A 21,802-nucleotide genomic window follows, 5' to 3' on the forward strand; every position below is an offset into this window, starting at 1 on the left:
CTGCCAATCCAGTCCACCTGGGAGTCCCTACAAGAGCAAGAAGAAAGCACAGGCCATGCCAGGTGCTTTGAGCAACACTCAAAGGATTTATTGCTGGTGCTGATCTCAATTCTAAAGTCAGACAGTAATATATCCAAGAGAGTTCCCCATCGCCCCAATAATAGAGAAACTCCCAGAGACTAAAACACCTCCATTTCCTTAGCACTTACCAGTGCCATGCACTAGTCACTGTTACATGTTCCTAGTGAAACACAGAAAAGCCCTGATCAGAGGCTCTATTGCACTTTTTCTCTGGGGTCAGTGCATTGCAGTGTCCTACCATGAGGTCACGAAGCAAATACATCTACCAAGCCATAGTTTGGGTAAATTTATGGTAGAAAAATTAGTCCCTGCCTGAGAGCAGCAGCCAGCAATGAGGGAGCTGAGCTGCAAGTGCAGCCTGGCTGCAGATGCAGGTGCTGGCTGTGGCAGCCCAGCTGGGGTGTGAGCATAAGTGCTGGCTGCAGTGGCCAAGGCATGAGCACTGGTGTATCATGGGTGATTGGCTGGGACAGCTGGGGGGAAAGCAGAGGTAAGGCGCAGACTTTAGGTGGGGCAGCCAAGAGAGAGCATGGCCAAGCACCGGCTGCAGTGGCCAAGCCACAAGCACAGAGACAGTATGGACGTTGGCTGAGGCAGCTGGGGCATAAGCACAGGTGCAGTGCAGACACTGGGTGGGGCAGCCAAGCCACAAGCAGATGGGGAGTGGACATTCAACAGGGGCTGAGCCGCAAGTGCCAGTGGGGCATAGGCATTCGATGGGGGCTGAGCCACGAGCATGGACGGGCTACATTTGATGGGGCCAAGCTGCAAGTGTGAATGGGGCCTGGGCATTGACTGGGGCATCTGAACTGCGAAAACAAATGAGGTGCGGGCACTGGCTGGGGGCAGAGCTGTCTATCCCTATGCACATCAGGCTTTCACTGCATCTTGTGCAGCTTCATCTCTAGGGCTGACTGCTGCAATCGGGGACCAACGTTTCTAATGGAGCTGAGGCTACCGAGCCTCCCATGAAATTGTCTCTGACAGAAGGGCTGGGAGGGGCAGATGCTGCTCATGTGCCAGAGGCTGGCATCCTGCTTAGCTGAGGTCAGGGAGGGGGCATCACTTTGTCAGGGGAGCCATGTGTGGGTTTGTTCTCTTCCTCCTGCTCAAAATGCACATCCTGTGAGTCAATGATTTCCCACACTCCTGAGCAGCCTGCGTTGGGGGAGTCTTTGCTGCTGTTGTGATACCACAGACCAAAACTGCAGGAAAAGCAGAAAGAGAGTAGATGAGCAGGAGCAGTGAACTTCTCACAAGAGAGAGCGACATCCCCAGAGCTGCTGCCAGAACCACTGTCCATTGGTGACACCTGGCAGAATCAGGGACAGGTTCATCCGTAAACACCTGGGGCCAGTACGTAATGTCCAAAAAAAGTGAGGGACCTGTCATAATCTGGGAGCAGCAGCTTTGCTAAGACAGTGCTTAAGACGGTCCCTCAGCTAGATTTAATTTTTTTTTTATATTTTGTCAGGTCTGTGACCCCTCCCCCCACTCACCTACACACATACTTTAAGCACTGCCTAGCACTCCAGAACCTATGTGATATAGGTTTGTGACTGTCACTGACCCTGGAGGAGGCACCAAATCACACTAGGGCGTGAGAATCAGAATAGCAAGCCTGGAGCAGGCCTCTCAGAGCACTTGACACATACACCAGCCCCTGATGCACTGTGTGTGCGCAAGCCCCTGGCTCCTCCATACGAAGGTGCCAACACTTCGGGGCAGGGATTGCACCTCCTTGTACAGTGCTCAGCACACTGTTCACAACAGATAAAGCCTCGCAGGTACTGTAGTCATTTATAATGCCCTAAGGCAGTGATCCCCAAATTTTTGAGGGCTGTGCCCGTCCTCTCCGCTCCCCCCCGGGGGCCAAGGGTCTGAGCGGGCAGGGGGGAGACGGGGGAAAAGGGGCTGAGATTGGGGCCACAGATGGGGATGGGGCTAGGAGCAAAGCTGAGAACTGAGCCGCAGCCAGGGGGTGAGGCTGGGGTGGGGGCAGGATCGGAGCTGCAGCAGGGCTGCTGTGGGGGCCGGCAGCCGGATGCAGCTCTGCTCCCAGCCCCACGCCCTGGCCAAGGGCAGGAACAGAGCCACTGCAGGGGCCAAGGCTAGGGGCAGGAGCAGAGCCGCAGCCAGGCCCCCAGCTGGGTGTGGAGCCATGCCAAGGCTGGGGATGGGGCCATAGCAGAGCTCGGGGGCAGGGTGGGGGTGGCACTCTCTCCCCACCCCGTGGGGGCTGGCCCAGACCCACCATGCCCCTGGAAGGTCCCTGGGGGGCACACCCCACACATTAGGGACCTCTGCCCTAAGGGCAAATTATTCCTCTAACCATACAGATACCTCCCCAGATCAGCACATCGGATGGAAACTTACAAGCTCTTGATTTTGGATTCACGTGGGTGAGAGTCCACACAATCTGCACTCTCATCTTCATCACTAGGGTACAAAAGAGCAGAGAAATGGTGAGTCAGAAACCCTCTGACCTGCTCACTTATGCTTCATACCATATCAGTAGAAAGGAGAATGCCAGATCCCTCTACCCAAATCACAAATGATATGCATATGGGGGAGAGGAGGGTAATAGCCCTATCACACAAATCATCATGGGAATCCTGCACAGCCCACAGGATACCCTAAGCCAGATTCAGCTCCAGAAGGGTTGATTTCTTGAAGCTGTTCCCTAGAAAAGCCCACAGTGTGTCCTGCATCAGACATTGCCTTGTGGATGCAGTGCAGAACTGAGGCCCTCACCACGTGTGCCCAGTACAGATCCCAGGGCACTCTGCAAGAGTAAAAGTGTTGGATGTGATCCAGGATCCTGGCCAAGTTCCAAAGAGCAATCACCTTCTGCCTCCTCCCTCCCACATGTTCAGCTGGACAAGGATTCTCCTTCATTTTCTGCCCTAAACTGGTGGGCAGAGCTGCTATGTGACTGTTAAATAGCTACTGCAGTCACAGTATTTAAAAGAACTAGAGAAGATATCCTGGGTCCCACCCAGTCCATTTCTTGGAGCCAGGGCAGGATTGTTTCCTACAGTCTAGGACAGAGGTGGGCAAACTATGGCCTGCAGGCCACATCCGGCCCGTGGGACCATCCTGCCTGGCCCCTGAGCTCCCATCCAGGGAGGCTAGTCCCCGGCCCCTCCCCTGTCTCCCTCCCCCGCAGCCACACGAGCAGTGTTGTTTGTGCCCGCTCACCTCCCAGGCTTTCCAACAAGCCTGTCCTGCTGCTTTGAGCAGCATGGTAAGGGGGCAGGAGATCCCGGGGGCAGTCAGGGGATGGGAGCGGGGGGGGGGGGGAGTTTGGATAGGGGGTGGGGTCCCGGTGGGGGGAGACAGGGAGTGGGGGGGGTTGGACAGGGGGTGGGGTCCAGGGATGAGGGTCCCCAGAGGGGGCAGTCAGGGGACAAGAAATGGGGGGGGTGGATGGATCAAGGGTCCCGGGTGTGGCTAGGGGTCAGGGCAGTCAGAGGACAAGGAGCAGGGGTGGTTGGATGGGTGGGGAGTTCAGAGGGAGGTAGTCAGGGGGCAGGAAATGGGAGGGGGCGGATAGGGGGCAGGGCCAGGCTGTTTGGGGAGGCACAGCCTTCCCTACTCAGCCCTCCATACTGTTTCGCACCCTGATGTGGCCCTCAGGCCAAAAAGTTTGCCCACCCCGGTCTAGGGTCTCTAGCAACAGAGCTTCCACTGCCTCCCCTAGAGGACTCTGGCATAGCCCAATACTTCTCATTGACAGGGATGTTCTTCTTGCCCTTAAGCCTATGTTTTTTCCCCTTTATTATTTTTCTCCCCTGATTCCTAGCTACTCCATCTTCTACCACCCTAAATAATCCCAGAAGTTCATCAGGGATGGGAAAAGTCAGGAGCTGCTCTTTCCTTTTTGGAAGGACTCCAGGTGATTTTTCAAAATGAACAGTCAACAGCACCATCGTTCCACTCTCAGCAATGGTTGCATGTTAGTGGCGGGTACAGAAATTCTTTTCCAAAATTTCGTATAGAATCACAATTTACACTCAGCACAATTACGCTCAGTGCTCTTCACCTGCAAAGCACTTTTGCAAACGTTAAAACTTCATCTCCCAAGTGCCTCCGACAGCAAAGCACTTTCAGACTCTTCAGTGTTCACGTTGCTGTATAGATGTATGACAGTGATGGTCACAATGTTTTTATTTTTAAGTATTTAAAAACATGTAAGCAAATGAGTCAGACACTGTAGCCCAGTGGGCCAGCTTACCTGTATTATATGAATTGCTTTGTTATCCTGCTTTATTATATTTAGTAGTAATGCAAGGAACCTACAGGCTTTTATCCTGCAAGATTTGGCTTTACTAGATAGTGTGAGGCTTGAGGCCTATAACCTTTGGTATAGATAAATTTAACTCATAAGTTACAGGAAACTGAAAGTAGCATGCGAGAGGGGGAATTTTGTCCAGAATACAGACATCAGCCACCCACAGAACATCACTGACACCAGCATCCAGAAGGTTCTGGACAGAACTCCAACCACAAAGGTGCCATGACAGCAAATTGACGTGTATGCTAATAGGGTAACATCATATATATACTAACCTATAAAAAAAGGACACCTTAAGGGTGGAAATACAAATAAGGACCTCTATTGAATATAAAAGGAAAAGGAGTACTTGTGGCATCTTAGAGACTAAAAAATTTATTGGAGCATAAGCATAAGCTTTCATCAAATGCATCCGATGAAGTGAGCTGTAGCTCACGAAAGCTTATGCTCAGATAAATTTGTTAGTCTCTAAGGTGCCACAAGTACTCCTTTTCTTTTTGCGAATACAGACTAACACGGCTGCTACTCTGAAACCTGTCTATTGAATATGCATTGGATGTGACAGCGTGAGCATAACCTACTGTAAAAGCAACATCCCAGGGGCAGCCAATGAGCTGGAGAGATGTAGACCTTGGGAGGGACCAGAATGATGGCCACTGGGGAAGATGAGGACTATGACGGTGATGAGAAAGATAATGGTTAACATTCCAGGGTATAAGTATTGCCGTCCAAATGTACTTTCTGTATTATCTCTATCTGCCTTGTAGAGTTTAAGTGTGTGTATAACTTTGCTAAATTTTTAATAAATTATTTACTTGCAAATATATAGAGAGAGTTCCTATGGTGCGAGTGTTGCACCTGTGCACATCGCGGTTCCCAAATTATATGGTAATTACTAGGTCTGATCTTGGGACAAGAATCTGTTAATCCTCACATTACAATTATACACACCCAACTTTGGCTCAGACTACAACACACACATTCCTCCCCAGGCACAGCTTAGCATTTTCAGCACCTGGGCAGTTTGGCTCTAGGGTGATTAAAAGGGCCTTCCCATGATCCCTGTGACACTAATGGCAAAGGGATCCTATTCAGGGCTCACCCCAGAGCAGAAGCCAGTGTCCTCCCAGTCCCCAATACTTTCTTCTAACCACTCCACACACACACACCTCAGCTTTCTACTAGCTGAGCCAGCTGAACAGTGAGTGACTCCAAGGCCCAGTCCCTCACTACCTGGACTGCCCTGTGATGCCAGGTAAAGCACCAGAGTACCTCCTTCCTTGGTGAGCTGGAGAAATTCTGAAGAAATTTCTCACCATTGTTAGTGTTACACTAGCAGGCGAGATGCCAGCTCTTGCCCAGGCTGCAGGCATTAGCTAAAGACTGACAACAACCTCATAACTGGAGACCAGATCAGGTCACCTATATGTTAGTTGTGCTCTAAATAGGGATTAGTTTTATAAGAATGTATTTAGTTTAGACTCTATGAAATGCTTGTATGTTGCTGCATGTATTAATCTCACTTATAATATCTATAGCCCCTGTTATAAGATAATATTTAATTCTGTAACTAAAAATGTTTGCTCTGAAACTGTAAACCCCCCCAGTCAGGAGAGAAACATTAGCAACTGTGAAATATTAGTTTGCCGCATGAGGTGTTATCTCCAGCCCAACAAAAGAAGGCCCATAGCATAGATACCAGACAAACCATGGTGGACCATCAGAGGAAAAAGACTTTATTGTTTGTTTCCCCACACCCATGAAGGGGAGACAAACTCTCCCCATCCTGTTGAACTCTGCGGGACAGGAATAAAAATCCCTGACAAAAAGAAATTGCATCTTTTGGCTGTTTGAACTCTGAAGGGCCAGAGATCTAAACTGAAGCCAGAGATCCCCAGAAGTTGCCACCTGGGTCTGCCTGGAAAGACACCTTGAAAAGTGATCACCACAACTCTGTCATGCTTAGAATTTAGATGGTAACTCATTTGCATGTATAAATTTGCTTGTTTTAACCTGTAAATAACTCTCTTCCTTTTTTCTTGTTATAAGCCTTTAGATAGTTTATTACAACGCTATAGGCATTGTCTTTGGGATAGAATCAAGAGTACCAGTTGATCTAGGTAAGTGACTGGTCTCTCAGGATTGGAAGCAACCTAAACATGGCGTGATTTTTGGTGTAAGTGACCATTTACCACTAAGTTCAGTTTGTCTGGATGGCAAGATAGACTGGAGAGTGTAAGGGGACTGTCTGACTCCACAGTAAGACTTTTATAGTGATCCAGTTCATTGGTGCATCCAATGAAGTGAGCTGTAGCTCATGAAAGCTTATGCTCAAATAAATTTGTTAGTCTCTAAGGTGCCACAAGTAATCCTTTTCTTTTTGCAGTTCACATTTGTTACTGGCTTGGTAAAATTGCACCATAGAACACACCACCAGTTTGGGGTATCTGCCCTGATATAGGCGCTCTCAGTCATGAACCATTCCAGACAGCTTTCAGAGTAGCAGCCGTGTTAGTCTGTATTCGCAAAAAGAAAAGGAGTACTTGTAGCTCACGAAAGCTTATGCTCAAATAAATCTGTTAGTCTCTAAGGTGCCACAAGTACTCCTTTTCTTATTCCAGACAGCATGATAGTTGGCACCGATTCTGCTTCCCTGGAGTCAGCTCTGCAGGGTGCTATACTGTATATGGGCCTCTGTCTGCAACAATGAGTGCTGCTCTGTGCAGGGTTCAATCACACAGTGCTGAAAATGCACTGCACCGGGACTCGCATGGCTACTAGCAGGGCCCAATATAGCATCACAGGGGTCCGTAAGAGTAGGAAAGGATAACTGCCAGATGGCTAGTGATGGCCACCACCATTGGGGTTCTCAGCAGCATCCACACTTGAAAATCCCACTCTCAGTGACTGTTTCAGAGGTCTACACTGACAGCAAAGATACGAGTGCAGCATGGGTAGACATACCTCTGTTGCTTTCATCTAGCTGGCACAGCTAACCCTGGCAGTGAAAAGGGGACAGCATTAGCTTCAGCACTCACTAACCACCAGAGTACAAGTGCAGTGAGGAGCTGGGTATGTACTCTGGTTGCTAGCTTGTGCTATCACATCTTCACTGCTATTTTAACACCTGTTAGCTAGATCAAAGCTGGGGCGGGGGAAGATGCCTATCTGTGTTACAATCACACCTTCACTTGCAGCATGGGAGTACCTTTAAGGGCTAAGTCTCCTTGCTTTTCAGTGGGACTTTGACTCAATGAAACTTATGCCTTTGGGCTCTTTTGAAAATCCTGCTGTTCTCCCTATGGGACACTGGGAGGGTGGCTACAGATGGCTCACAGGCATTTGTCTAGTTAACATGGGCCACCTGGCTTCTCCAGAAGTAGACAAAGTAACGAGGCACAGTAAAGGCCAGTGCTGAGTATAGGGAAAAGACACCATGCTCCCTACTGCCAGCAAGCAGAGAAGAAGAAAATGCAAACCGTCAGACAAGCAGATTCCCAACCCTTGGAAATCACCAGCTAACACATAAAGTGTGCGAGATGGCAGACAGCCATTGATGAGATTGCTTGTGTGTGTGTCTGGCAGAAAAGGGACACAGTAGGAGGAAGCATTAAGGGAGCTTTTCCAGTCAGCTAGCCAGAACACTGCCACATCCATTCATGCAACTGTCCCCACGCACCTCTTATTCTGCTACTCACTCTATTATGTATCACCCAAACCTGCTTTAAACAAGATGAACTGGAGTCTGGTGACCTCAAGAGGCGTTAATCAGCCACGCCAAAGCATCCCCAGAGAAAAGAGGAGTCCACTTTAGCCCTCTGCAGGGCTGCCCAATTACACAGGGCACTGCAGACCCTGGAAGCAGTTAGGGGAAGGGTGGAGGCTTGGCTATACGACACAGAATTCACATGCTCAAGCTTCATAGTTGGTCCCTTCCTCTTCCACATCCATCATCACCCAAAGCTGCTCATCCTTTGGGCGGCCCTAGCCCCACTCTGCTGGATGTAACTATGAGGCAGAGGATTCTACCAAGGCTGGGATTTCCCCACAGTCAGGAATGGGTTCTTCTGCATTTAACAGCAGGAATGACACTAATGGCAAATTTCAGACTAGCAGCCGTGTTAGTCTGTATTCGCAAAAAGAAAAGGAGTACCGGTGGCACCTTAGAGACTAACAAATTTATTAGAGCATAAGCTTTCGTGAGCTACAGCTCACTTCATCGGATGCATTTGGTGGAAAAAACTAATGGCAAAGGGGTCCTATTTACCCACCTCAGCTGCAGGGAGCTGGGGAGAGGAAGAAAGTCAACGCCTAGTTACTTGGAAAACTCTGTGCTTCGTAAATACCCCAAGACACAGGTCCTGCTCCCAGGCCCTTACAGTCATAAGATAACATAAGAGTGGCCCTACTGGATCAGACCAAAGGTCCATCTAGCCCAGTATCCTGTCTTCCAACAGCGGCCAGTCCCAGGTGCCCCAGAAGGAATGAACAGGACAGGTAATCAAGTGATCCATCCCTGTCGCTCATTCCCAACTTCTTGCAAAGAGGCTAGGGGCACCATTCCTGTCCATCCTGGCTAATAGCCATTCATGGACCTGTCCTCCATGAATTTATTTTCTTTTTTGAACCCTGTTAGAGTCTTGGCCTTCACAACATCTTCTGGCAAGGAGTTCCAAGAATTGACTATGCATTGTGTGAAGAAATACTTCCTTTTATTTGTTTTAAAGCTGCTGCCTATTAGTTTCATTTAGTGACCCCTAGTTCTCATGTTATGAGAAATAGTAAACAATACTTCCTTATTTATTTTCTCTATGATTTTATAGACCTCAAATCATATCTCCCCTTAGCCATCTCTTTTTCAAGCTTAAAAGTCCCAGTCTCTCTCCTCATATGGAAGCCATTCCATACCCCTAATCATTTTTGTTGCCCATTTCCAGTTCCAGTATATTTTTTTGAGATGGGGTGTCCACATCTGCACACAGTATGCAAGATGTGGGTGTACCATGCATTTATATAGATGCAACATATTTTCTGCCCTATTATCTATCCCCTTCTTAATTGTTCCCAGCATTCTGTTAGCCTTTTTGACTGTCACTGCTCTCTCCTCTGTTTTTTCCACCAAATGCATCCGATGAAGTGAGCTGTAGCTCACGAAAGCTTATGCTCTAATAAATTTGTTAGTCTCTAAGGTGCCACAAGTACTCCTTTTCTTTTTGCGAATACAGACTAACACGGCTGCTACTCTGAAAACTGCACATTGAGTGGATGTTTTCAGAGAACTATCCAAAGTGACTCGAAGATCGCTTTCTTGAGTGGTAAAAGCTAATTTAGACCCCATCATTTTATATGTATAGTTGGGATTATGCTTTCTAATGTGCATTACCTTTGCATTTATCAACATTAAATTTAATCTGCCATTTTGTTGCCCAGTCACCCAGTTTTGAGAGATCCTTTTGTAGCTCTTCGCAGTCTGCCTGGATCTTAACTATCTTTAGTACTTTTGTATTATGTGCAAATTTTGTTTACCCCTTTTTCCAGATCATTTATGAATATGTTGAATAAGACTGGTCCCAGAACAGACCCCTGGGGGACACCACTATTTACTTCTCTCCATTCTGAAAACTGACCATTTTATACCTACCCTTTCTTTCCTATCTTTTAACCAGTTACCAATCCATGAGTGCACCTTCCCTCTTATCCTGTGGCAGCTTACTTTGCTTAAGAGCCTTTGGTGAGGGACCTTGTCAAAGTCTTTCTGAAAATCTAAGTACACTATATCCACTGGATCCCCTTGGTCCACATGCTTGTTGACCCCCTCAAAGAATTCTAGTAGATTGGTGAGGCATGACTTCCCTTTAATAAAACCATGTTGACTCTTCCTCAACAAATTCTGTTCATCTGTATGTCTGACAATATTGTTTATTATAGTTTCAACCAGTTTGTCCAGTACTGAAGTCAGGCTTACAGGCCTGTAATTGCCAGAATCACCTCTGGAGCCCTTTTTAAAAATTGGGATCACATTAACTATCCTCCAGTCATCTGGTACAGAAGCTGATTTAAATGATAGGTTACAGACTACAGTTAGTAGATCTGCAATTTCACATTTGAGTTCCTTCAGAACTCTTGGGAGAATACCATCTGGTCCCGGTGACTTATCGCTTTTTAATTTATCAATTTATTCCAAAACCTCCTTTAATGATACCTCAGTCTTGGACAGTTCCTCAGATCTATCACCTAAAAAGGATAGCTCAGTTCAGTCTGCAGGGGACAGAAGGCTCCCTTTCCTCCACCAGCCATGACAGTGCAGAGCCACAGAACAGAGAGGGAAGGGCTCTTTGCTAGTGGAGATAAGCAAGACAGGGTGCTGCTGACACCAAGACCAGGCCTTGGCAGGAGGAAGATTAGCTCACACACTGCAGAGCACAGCTTCATGGTCAGCATAAGCATGGACAGACTGCATCATACAGCCCTGCTCATGGGAGGGTCGGCCAGGGCTCGCTCAAGATAACGATCATAGCGGTAGGGACAGCCGTGTATGCTAACTTAATGGGTAACAATCCCATTCAAAAAGTAACAGCTCTAGCCACAGGCAGAGCTAGGGGCTAACCAAATCCCAGAGGCTGCAGAAATTAGGAACCAGCAGCCTGCCATACTCAGCCAAGACACAGGCTTTGGAGTCTACATTAGGTTTGTTAGGGCAGGTCAATAGCCCAGCCGCTGCCCTGGAGAAGCTGTTAGGGACACAGCAGTGTTAACCCTAGACCATTGTTAGCCCTCACAGGGCTCTAGAGGTAGCTGCTGCTGCCCTATTTATTAAAGTATAAGATTCCAACACTACAGGGGTGGATAAGCAGGCTGCGGGGAAGGGTATTCATGCAGCCAGGAAAACTTTCCTTCTTGGTTTGCCAGAGACCTGGCCAGAGCCAAACACTCCCTCTGCACTCAGTCATGAAGGGACTCCCCCTAGACCTGCATTAGGGAAAGCCCCACTCACCCTACAGTACCCCATGGTGAGTCTTCAGCAGGAAAAATGTGTTAACTTGCATTGAGAACACAAGGTAAATCCTACCAAAGAGGGGGCAGCTTAGTTTTCACAGGAGTGCAGATGTTTATTTAAAGCCTATGGGGGAGCCAGGGGTTGACCTTGACCTCTTAATTCAATTAGCACTATGAGCTGCTTTGTCTTTGCTAGGCTTTCACCTGTTAACTGGAGCTAGAACACACTTTCTCCCTAGCGAAGAGAAGGCCTTCACCTGCACAGCCTCAGAGGCCTAACAGGTAGGTTCCAGTGCTCCATGACAAACGTTTGTTCCAGGACACAGATAAGGCTGTAGGCAAGTCTCTGCTTCCAAAGATCTGGTCACCCACCTACTGGAAGTCTAGACCCCATGGGCACAATGATACTTCCTTCCATCATGTGCAGTTATGTTAGCTCCTCCCTTCCCCTCTGTGGATCTCTCCCCCAAACCAAGAGTCACCCCCCTGAAGCAGAGGGTAAGGGAACAGCCGTTATCAAAGCCCTCTAGAAAAGCTAGGCCCATTTCAGATCTTTATTCAAGACAGCTTAAAAACCATTGAGCTGCACTCCACACGCACCCCGGCCAGTCCGTTCTGGGGTGATGAGGACGCAGCCCACAGAACAGGGCATGGAACTCGAGTTATGTACAGTTTACAACAGGTAACCTTGAGTCGCTCTGTACTTGCAGGAGTGGGTGCTACTCCTGTGAATCCTGCAGACCCTCCATGGAACATCCCAGCTGCCATCTTCAATAGCACCCCTCTGGACAGCTTCTGACAGCATCAGGCAGGACCCTGCTCATTGGCCAGTCCTTCCTCAGCACTTCTATCTGCCCCAGCCTCACACCCCCTTCACCAGACTCCACTGCAGCAATGAGTGGTGTCCAACAGCCCTGCAGGCTGCATACGACCCAGTGACAATGAAATGTGCTGAGTGCCCTGTGATTAGGAGTCCCCTGGTGCCCAGGCATGGGGATACCAGGGGCTCCTGTGCTACGCAGCAATGCTCCTCGAGTCCCAGCTGGCATGCGAGGCAGGCACTGGAGGCCCTCCCCAGGCAGAGGCAGTTCTCTCCTTCCTTCTGAGCAGCAGGAGAGGTGTTGTACCATGGCCATCAGTGTCCATCCAGCTGTGGAATGAGCAGGAGCTACTCCAGCCTGAGCACCCAGGCTCCTGCAACCAGCTGCAGACTCACCTGCTCACTGGCTCCTCCACAGTCCCCAACATCTTGGCTCGAATTTTTTTCTGCTGTTTTTTGATGGTGGATTTCATGGCATCCAGCAGGAAGCTTGGGATTCGGTTGTCATTCAGCAGCTCCCTGGGGAAACAAACCAGCCAGTGCACAGAAGGGCTGAGAGACACCCAGCTCCACAGCCTCCTGGGAGCGGGCAAGGAACATCCCAAAAGTAGAGGTACCTCCCCAGGACTCTCCGTCTTCAGCAGAGACTGAAACAGTGATGCCCGCCCCTGAGAGGACCTCAATCCTGGCACAGAAGAATTAGATTCCAGACAGGCCACACTGTAGGCCTCTCAGCCCAGGAAGAGAAAGATCACAGGAAGGGTGAAATGAGAAACTAACACATCCCCCTTCTCTGGGGAGCAAGCGGCAGCAGGGCAAGGTTGTAAGGACTCCAATCCGAGACCTTAACCTAGACCATCTACAGCCACACAATTCACCCCTGCCCATGGGTGGGGGTGAGGCATGTGAATCCACCTCGAGGGTACTCAACCTGGTGGTTGAAACAAAAGGGAAGGATCAATCCCTCCTCTCTCCCAGGGACCTGTGTCTACTTGCCCAAGGTTACAACCATCTCAAGGCAGCCCTGCACTCAAATGCCAGTGCTGCAGATCAGAATCTTAGTAGATCTGGATGGCACAGATGCAGCTTACCATGGCCAAGGGACCCCCTGCAGCAGGAGAAGGTGTTTTGTTCTTTCTTGAACTGACTGTGGTTCTGGTCACCCAGGAACATGCTCCCCCTTCCCTGTAATCAGGCTGCTCTAGGTATGCTGGATGGTGCCCTCTCCCACGCTCTGTGGTCCTACAACATCCCTAGAGGTGCTTGCTGTCTGTGGAGACTTCCCTACAGCCAGCGCCATGCCCCACAACCTCCAGTCTGATGCAGGACAGTGGGCACGCCAGCTCCCTGCCTGCTGCAATGCTCACCGTTGGTAATAGGCCAGCTCCTCCTGCACCAAGAACAAACTGGTCTTGAGTTCATTCCGCTCCTGTAGGATTTGTTTCAACTCTTCTTTAGAGAAGCAGCTCAGAGCAGAGTTCCTCCCCAAGTCTTGGTGCTGCAGCACCTCCCCAGATGCTGCAGCTCCATCCTAGGGATTCAAAGAGAGGGAAAAGCTGAGCAGACCCTGGGAAGACAGGTAAAGTCAGTGTAAAGGCCCTGGCAGTCCCTCTTGCTACGAGCAGGGTACAAGCCTGGTGAGGAAGCTTTTAAGATGCCACAGGTTCCAGGGGAGATGCCACCACTGACTAGACAGTCAGGTGCAGATGGGGAAACACATGCAATACGAAGTCTCCTTCCCTGTGTGATCATTGGTTAGATATACAACTAATATATAGCTGCACTTCATTAGCTAGCTATATAATGGGCTCTAGTCTAAAGCTGGGATATTTTAAAGCTAAGGTTGTTTGGTTTTCCAGCACCTATCTAAAATATAGAGAAACTCTAGTTGCAAAGTGGTCTCATGTGCATCACACCTAGCCATCAGGGTTCTCTTGAAACTTCTTCTCTGCCCCCTCTCCTTCACAAATACATACTGACAGCTTGAGATACAACAGACGCTGCTCTGGCAAGCACAGCTCTTATAGATTCATAGATATTAAGGTCAGAAGGGACCATTCTGATCATCTAGTCAGACCTCCTGCACAGCGCAGGCCACAGAATCTCACCCACCCTCTCCTACAAAAAACCTCACTTATGTCTGTGCTATTGAAGTCCTCAAATCATGGTTTAAAGACTTCAAGGAGCAGAGAAGCCTCCCTCAAGTCACCCATGCTACAGAGAAAGGCGAAAAACCTCCAGGGCCTCTCCAATCTGCCCTGGAGGAAAATTCCTTCCCGACCCCAAATATGGCGATCAGCTAAACCCTGAGCATATGGGCAAGATTCACCAGCCAGATACGACAGAAAATTCTTTCCTGGGTAACTCAGATCCCATCCATCTAATATCCCATCTCAGGGGATTAGTCCTATTTACCCTGAATATTTAAAAATCAATTACTTACCAAAATCCCATTATCCCATCATACCATCTCCTCCATAAACTTATCAAGTAGAATCTTAAAACCAGATAGATCTTTTGCCCCCACTGCTTCCCTTGGAAGGCTATTTCAAAACCTCACTCCTCTGATGGTTAGAAACCTTCGTCTAATTTCAAGTCTAAACTTCCTGGTGGCCAGTTTATACCCATTTGTTCTTGTGTCCACATTGGTGCTGAGCTTAAATAATTCCTCTCCCTCTCCTGTATTTATCCCTCTGATATATTTATAGAGAGCAATCATATCTCCCCTCAACCTTCTTTTAGTTAGGCTAAACAAGCCAAGCTCCTTAAGTCTCCTTTCATAAGACAAGTTTTCCATTCCTCGGATCATCCTAGTAGCCCTTCTCTGTACCTGCTCCAGTTTGAATTCATCCTTTTTAAACCTGGGAGACCGAAACTGCACACAGTATTCTAGGTGAGGTCTCACCAGTGCCTTGTATAATGGTACTAAAACCTCCTTATCCCTACTGGAAATGCCTCTCCTGATGCATCCCAAAACCCCATTAGCTTTTTTCACAGCCATGGGTCAGGAGGATTCTTGTTCATTTCTCTGTATCGGAGGGTCTCAAGGATAAAGCCTACAGAGAGGCAGTGATGTGCACAACCACACAGCAATGCTATCTCATGTGAGAGCCATCTCATAAGGACATTGAACATGATTCTTTATGGTTTACATCTATCTGAAAACAATGAAATCCAGTGGGGGCATGGGGAGAGCAGAGGGGAGTTCACCTTATTCTGCTGTATCACAAGCCTATCCCAATAAGGCCCCACTCCCTCTCCCGAGGGGCAGGAAACGTGACAATTCAGTCCAAGGCAAAATGCTAATGAGAAGCTATTAATAGGGAAATTGATTAGTTCATAGAGGGCTAAATGTTAATTCTAGGAAACCATTTCCACAACAGAGTTTAAACATAGTCTGCGATTCCCAAGATGACCATTGATGCCTCTTAAAGATAGATGTAAAAAAGAAAAGGAGTACTTGTGGCACCTTAGAAACTAACAAATTTATTTGAAGGAGTACTTGTGGCACCTTAGAGACTAACAAATTTATTAGAGCATAAGCTTTCGTGAGCTACAGCTCACTTCATCGGATGCATGAAGTGAGCTGTAGCTCACGAAAGCTTATGCTCTAATAAATTTGTTAGTCTCTAAGGTGCCACAAGTACTCCTTTTCTTTTTGCAAATACAGACTAACACGGCTGCTACTCTGAAATTTATTTGAGTATAAGCTTTCGTGAGCTACAGTTCACTTCATCGGATGCCTGCTGTAGCTCACGAAAGCTTATGCTCAAATAAATTTGTTAGTCTCTAAGGTACCACAAGTACTCCTTTTCTGCGAATACAGACTAACACGGCTGCTACTCTGAAAAAAGATAGGTTGGTTTGTTTCCCTCCAGCACCCTAGGATACTATCAGATTTTAATGCTTTTTCAGTTTCTCCAGAATTCTTGGGTCTGAGCAATCTGGGGCCTGGTGACTTGTCCTTAACTGTATCAATTTGTTCCAGTAGTTCTTTTGATACATAGGGATCTGATAGCACCTCTACTTTATTACCTGAAAAGAATAGGTGTGGGGCAGATACCTTGTCAGCATCCTTTGTGGTGGGGACTAAAGCAAACAAGTCACTTTATCACTGCACTTAACTCCTCCTTTTACTCCCTGCTAAAGCAGCAGACCCACTGATTCTCTCACAGGCTTCCTGCCACCAACATCATGAAACAATCTTATCAGTTTTTGGCTAAGCCCTGAAGTTTAGAGACTTAGAGCAATGATCACTCTGACACATCCTGACCCATTAGTGATTTACTGCAGCCTTATGCAGGGGCTAAAAGAGTTTATTCTGCACTAGAGAGTCCCTGTAGAGTGGAAATTGCAGGGCTCTGACTCACTCACCATATTGAGCCTGGGGGATGCTCCAGATGCAGCCCTGGTCAGTCTGTCGATTTCTCTCTGATTTTCCAGCACTATGGTCTCCAAACCCTCCTTCTTCTCCAGAGCACTCTTGAGCTGAACCTGGACCACAGCCAGTTTATGACGCAGGTCCTCATTCCTGGACATGAAACGATTTAACTGCTCCTGCAGCTGAGAAACCAGATACAGGCAAGTGTGAGACAGCTGTGCATACAGCTGCAGGCTCTGCTCTCACACAGGGGGACACAAGTGTGTGCAAGGCCACTCCCAGGAAAGGCAGAGAGGTATAGGCATATATAGGTGCTCAGATACTACAGTGCTGGGGATGGTATAAGAATCTATATAAAAACAATCTGTTCTTATAGCAAAACACTTTGGCACATATTACAGGTGGACAATGGTGTGTGCAAGAACAGATCACATAGCATGGCTCCCCCACCCTCACAGCACTGGAATAAGCCAAAGGCACCCTGCCTCTTACCGCCTCTGTGTCATGGTTCTTGCAGACTATCTCGTGGGCTTGGGCACGAATCTCATCCCTCTGCTTGTCCACCACCTCCTTCAATCGCAGCATCACTTCTCTCTCCTTCCGTAAGGTGCTGTCTAAAACCCAACAACAAGAGAACAGGCATCAGTTGCAGCTCTGCCCTCCTGCTGAGCTCCATGTTTACAGACATGGCTACTCTAGAAAGTTTCACAGAACCCCCCTCCTGCACCATTGCCAACACTGTCTCAGCTGAACTGATGTTTGCAATGCTGGGAGCTCCTGAGTAAATGGGCTCCTGCCTCCCACAGCCATTTTATGGAGCACTGCTAGACAGGCTGCCAATAGGGTTAGATGACAAATTTATGAGAATGGCTGCTGAAGAGCCATCCAAACTGGGGCTCCCAATGTGGCTAACCCCAGTAAGACTGAGCCAGGGCTAGCTACCAGGGGAGTCTGCAAGGTCCTCTACTGAAGGTGAGGCCGTAGTATCTGCTGCTGGAGTAATTCACAGATTAAGGCCAGAACGGACCATTATGGTCATTTGGTCTTACCCCTCCGCATAACACAGGCCAAAGCACTGTAAACCCCCTCCCTATGAAGAAGCCAGACTGCCCCCAAACCATGCCTCATCACCCAGTGGAGGCAGAAGTCACTTTGTAATTTACTCAGGCACGAGTGAAAGATGGCAGCTGAACTGTAACCACAGCCTAAGCAACTCCTTCCTCTCCCCCTTCAGGAGCTGACATTACTGGCATTGCCCGTTAAATAACCAACTTATAGAATCTAGAGATCACAGAGACTCTCAGATCACCCACTCCCAGGGTATACACCTTCTTGGTATTATCCAAATATTTCCCCTTTTATTTCTTCCCATTGTTCCTTGCACTACCCTCACTCCACCCTGAACGCCTCCTCCCTGGTGCACCCCCATGTTACGTTGATCTAACTCCCAACGGGCCCTTCTACTTCCCTGCCACTTAGTTGGTCCTCTCCTAGCTACTTCTCTCTCACCCACTGTATCTTTCTTACACACTGGGGTAGTCAGCAGAGAACATGCCCTTCTACACTCCACCTGGATGTGCAGAGCAGGACCATCCCCTCCCTTCTCCATGACAGGCCAGTCAACACTACACTCACCATTCTTCTGCCATGTCACATTGCCAACTCCTTCCTGACCCTAACCAGGCAGGTAGACAGCAGGGACTGACATCACTGAGGCCTCCTGCTTATTTATGTGTTAAAGGCTGCCAACTGTGTAAGCGCCAGCCCATATAACACCTCCCCCTCACAGTTACCCTTGTCCTCCCTGTTTTTTTAAACATACTTATTTCTTCTTTAAGCCGTAACCTCTTTGGAGCAGGAACCACCTTTTACTATGCATTCAGATATAGTGGGGTCTTAATCCAATTGACTCCAACAACCTCCAATTTGATAGTAACAGCCACCACCTCTGACTCCAATTTCAAGTGCATTGCAGTAGAGAAGCAGGTCGTCTGCTAAATCACACAAGTGGCTGCTTCCTCTTGTACTATGACTCTATTTCTTCTTTTTACTTACAATTTTAAGAGCTGGTTAATTTAGATTCTGACTTATTCATCAATTATTAGACTCCCTGGTCACACAAAGTGTGGCTTTACCAAAGGAAATACAGTCAACCACCGACACTGAAAGATGCAACTGAAACAAACAAACTAGTATGGACAAGTGTAAAATTCCCAAACAGTAGCTGAAGTTTTCTTGGGCAGAGGACAATAGTCCAGGAGTACATTCAGTGCATAGCTACTACACTGATGGGTGCTCTGGAGCCTACCCATGACAGAGGGACACTCATCCTGAGTTTAACATGTCTAATCCTAAGGGTATGTCTATACTGCGAAGTTGTGGACAAAACTTTTGTCTTTCATGGGTACTTAAAAAAGCCCCTCCCTCCGCAAAAGACAAAAGTTTTGCCGACGCAGGTGGCAACCTGAATGCAGCTTTCTCAGCAGGAGTGCTCTCCTGACAACAAAGAGAATGCCACTCGCAGAACTGAAAGTATTTGTCTGCAAAAGTGGCGACAAAGTGCGTTTACACACACTGACTTTTAGCGACAAGGCTGTGTTGACACAGCCTTGTCGCTAAAAGCTGCGTGGTGTAGACAAGCCCTAAGGAGGATTTGGCGTGAATACTTCAATTAGGGAAAAGGTAGAAGTAGCTCCAACCTCTGACTAGAAACCACTTCCCCAAAGATCAGGCAGAACGGGTCTTGGAACAAGACATGAAAGGGACAGGTTGGGGCGTGTTTTAAAATACAAGTTTTACATTTGTAAAAGACAGCCAGATTCACACAACCAGCTCCCTGAATAACTTAAGGGGAAGAAGGTCTTGTGGTTGAGGCACCAGCTGGGACTCTGCAGACTTAGGTTTTGCTCTGCTGCATGCCTTCTGTACAATGACAACTTTAGTGTGGGTAAAAGGTGTGTTTAGTAAGAGATCTTACAACCCATGCACCACTGCAAGCACCTCTGGGAGCCCTAAGATATATATACAGACAAGGCTTCTAGTTAAACTTACTAGAAACTGCCCCACCCTGCTTAGTTCAGAACTCCCCAGTGCTAACTGTGCAGCTGAACAAGGCATATTTTTCCTAAGGTCCCTAGTATAGACAGCATTACTCCGTGCCTCAGTTCTCCACCCATAAAGTAGGATAACACCATCCTGCCTACGAGGCATTATGTGGACCCATTGAGAGTTTGCAGTTGCTCAGAAACCAGAGTAAAGCCTTTATGCAAATATAACCAGAGAATGTCAGGGAATCAGAGTGGCTGCAAGCCAGGGCACTAAACTGATTTCTGTAAACAAGATAAGCATTCAGGTAACTACAGCTTCACCACCACAGAAGGAACATCACTGCACTCACTGGACCGACTCCCAGCAGCAGTGACAGCAGTGGAAGGGATTCAGCAAGAGCTCTCCACCCTCCTTCCCCAGGGACACCCACCTTCCTGGGGCTGGCTTTCTGCAAGCTGTGCCAAAAGCTTTTGATTTTCTTCCTCCAGCTGGGCCAACCGGTTCTGGAGAACATGCTCTTTCCTCTGAGCTTCAGACAACTTCTGCTCCAGATCCTGAAGAGCAGACCCAGAGAGATCAGCTCCCTCCCTATGCCACGCCAAACCTACTATGCTTTTACCTGACGAGGAACCAATGGGGAGCATACTGCGCCCAGAGCCGTTTTGCTCTGCAGCCGGACGGCCACCTAGGCACCGCGGCCAGCCGAGCTCTGGGAAGCAGCCCCCATCCGATGCAGTGAGCTGTAGCTCACGAAAGCTTATGCTCAAATAAATTCGTTAGTCTCTAAGGTGCCCCCAGTCCTCCTTTTCTTTTTGCGAACCCCCACAGGCTGTCGCTGGGAGGCCAGAGGACTTGGGGAGAAGCCGGACTCTGCTCGCCGGAGAGCCGCCATGACCGGGGACTGGGCAGGGAGGGCGTCCCTGGCCTGTGTCTGCCAGGCGCCGGATCATTGGGCGCTCCCCTGTTCTCTTCATTCCCTCTGGGGCCCCTAGCACGGGCCCGGCGGCCGCCAGGACGCTGGGCTGCATGGCCCGTGGCCAGCCGCAGCGGGGCCGCTCTCATGCGGTTATGACGGACGCCGCCAAGCCCTCCCGCAGGCGGGCGAAACGCACCTGCTGGGCGAAGGCCCCAGAGCCCGGCCCGCGCCCCCCCCAGGCCCGCGCCGCGGCGCCCACCTCGGCCCCGGGCGCTGCCGCTTCCTCTCGCCGCCGCTCCCCGCGCGGGCTCTGCACCGTCCGCAGCAGCGTCTCGGCCGGGTCGCGGCAGCTGGCCTCGGCCCCCGCCGGGCCCGCCAGCGCCTCCAGGAACTCCAGCAGCCGCACCACCTGCGGCACCAGCCCGGCCACCGCCTCCGGCCCGAAGCGCCCCGAGAGCCGCTGTAGCTCGGCGCCGAGCGCCCCGGCCATGCGGAACACGTGCTCCGGGGCCAGGCGGCCGGCCGGCGTCCGCCGCAGCGGCTCCTCCATGGCGCCGCGGCCGCCCCGGCCTCCGGCCGCCTTCAAGCCGCCGCGCCGCGCCCGCGCCCGCGCACGCGCCCGAGCCGCCCGTGGCAGGAGGGGCCGGTCGGAGCGAGCGGGGGGTTGCGCGGGGCGGAGCCGGGTCGCCGGCAGCGCTTCCGGCGCGCGCCAGCTCCGCCCCCAGCGCTTCCGGCGCGCGCCAGCTCCGCCCCCAGCGGCCTCTCGCCCGGCCGGAGCAGGGGCCTGGCCGCTCCAGCGAACCACGTTACCTCCCGGGCCGGGGCTGAGCGCGGCCCGTTGCAGCCAGTGCTGTCGTGTCCGACCCTCTCCCCGTTACCCCACGGCGCCCCCGCCCCCTTTTCACAGGTGGGGGCAGGGCCACAGGCACCAGCTGTGCAGGTAGGCAGAGCTGGCCCCTTTCCGGAGGAAGCGGCGCCGTGCTCTCATCCACGTGGCCACTTTTTTCTGGACCATCCTCCTCGCTGGGCATCTTGTCCTGCTCAGCTCCATTCAGCATGCTGCTCCAACGCTTATTCTCCTCGCCCCAGCTTTGACCACCTCTCTTTCCATCCCTCCTCCCCGGCTCCACAACAAACTGTTGGTGTCCGCTTTCAAAGGCCCTTCGTAGCAAATCCCACCCGATCATTTCTCATTCACTAAAGCACTGACACTGTGTGCCTCTGATCAGGCCTCTGCTTGCCTCTCATACTGCCCCACATTTG

General features: G+C 49.7%; 1 protein-coding gene across 1 annotated transcript; it reads right to left on the bottom strand.

The window, feature by feature from the left end:
• Positions 1 to 66: 66 nt before the first annotated feature.
• LOC119844550 (Rab interacting lysosomal protein) lies at positions 67 to 21,168 on the bottom strand. Its single transcript, XM_038375530.2, has 8 exons — positions 20,799 to 21,168; positions 20,054 to 20,177; positions 17,068 to 17,189; positions 16,569 to 16,757; positions 13,562 to 13,725; positions 12,591 to 12,713; positions 2,458 to 2,520; positions 67 to 1,286 (listed from the first exon to the last, which is right to left on the bottom strand). The coding sequence occupies exons 1-8, from the start codon at positions 21,087 to 21,089 to the stop codon at positions 1,130 to 1,132; spliced, it is 1,233 nt and encodes a 410-aa protein (XP_038231458.1). The 5' UTR covers positions 21,090 to 21,168; the 3' UTR covers positions 67 to 1,129.
• Positions 21,169 to 21,802: the final 634 nt, after the last annotated feature.

Source organism: Dermochelys coriacea, chromosome 17 (genome assembly GCF_009764565.3).
Source record: "Dermochelys coriacea isolate rDerCor1 chromosome 17, rDerCor1.pri.v4, whole genome shotgun sequence".
NCBI classification, from domain to species: domain Eukaryota; kingdom Metazoa; phylum Chordata; order Testudines; family Dermochelyidae; genus Dermochelys; species Dermochelys coriacea.

Coding starts and splice junctions, on each gene's coding strand:
- LOC119844550 (XM_038375530.2), bottom strand. CDS start 21,089: ATGGAGGAGCCGCTGCGGCGGACGCCGGCCGGCCGCCTGGCCCCGGAG. Junction 2,521..12,590: donor GTGGAGGAGCCAGTGAGCAG/GTGAGTCTGCAG, acceptor TTTGTACCCTAG/TGATGAAGATGAGAGTGCAG. Junction 1,287..2,457: donor GAATCCAAAATCAAGAGCTT/GTAAGTTTCCAT, acceptor CTTTTCCTGCAG/TTTTGGTCTGTGGTATCACA.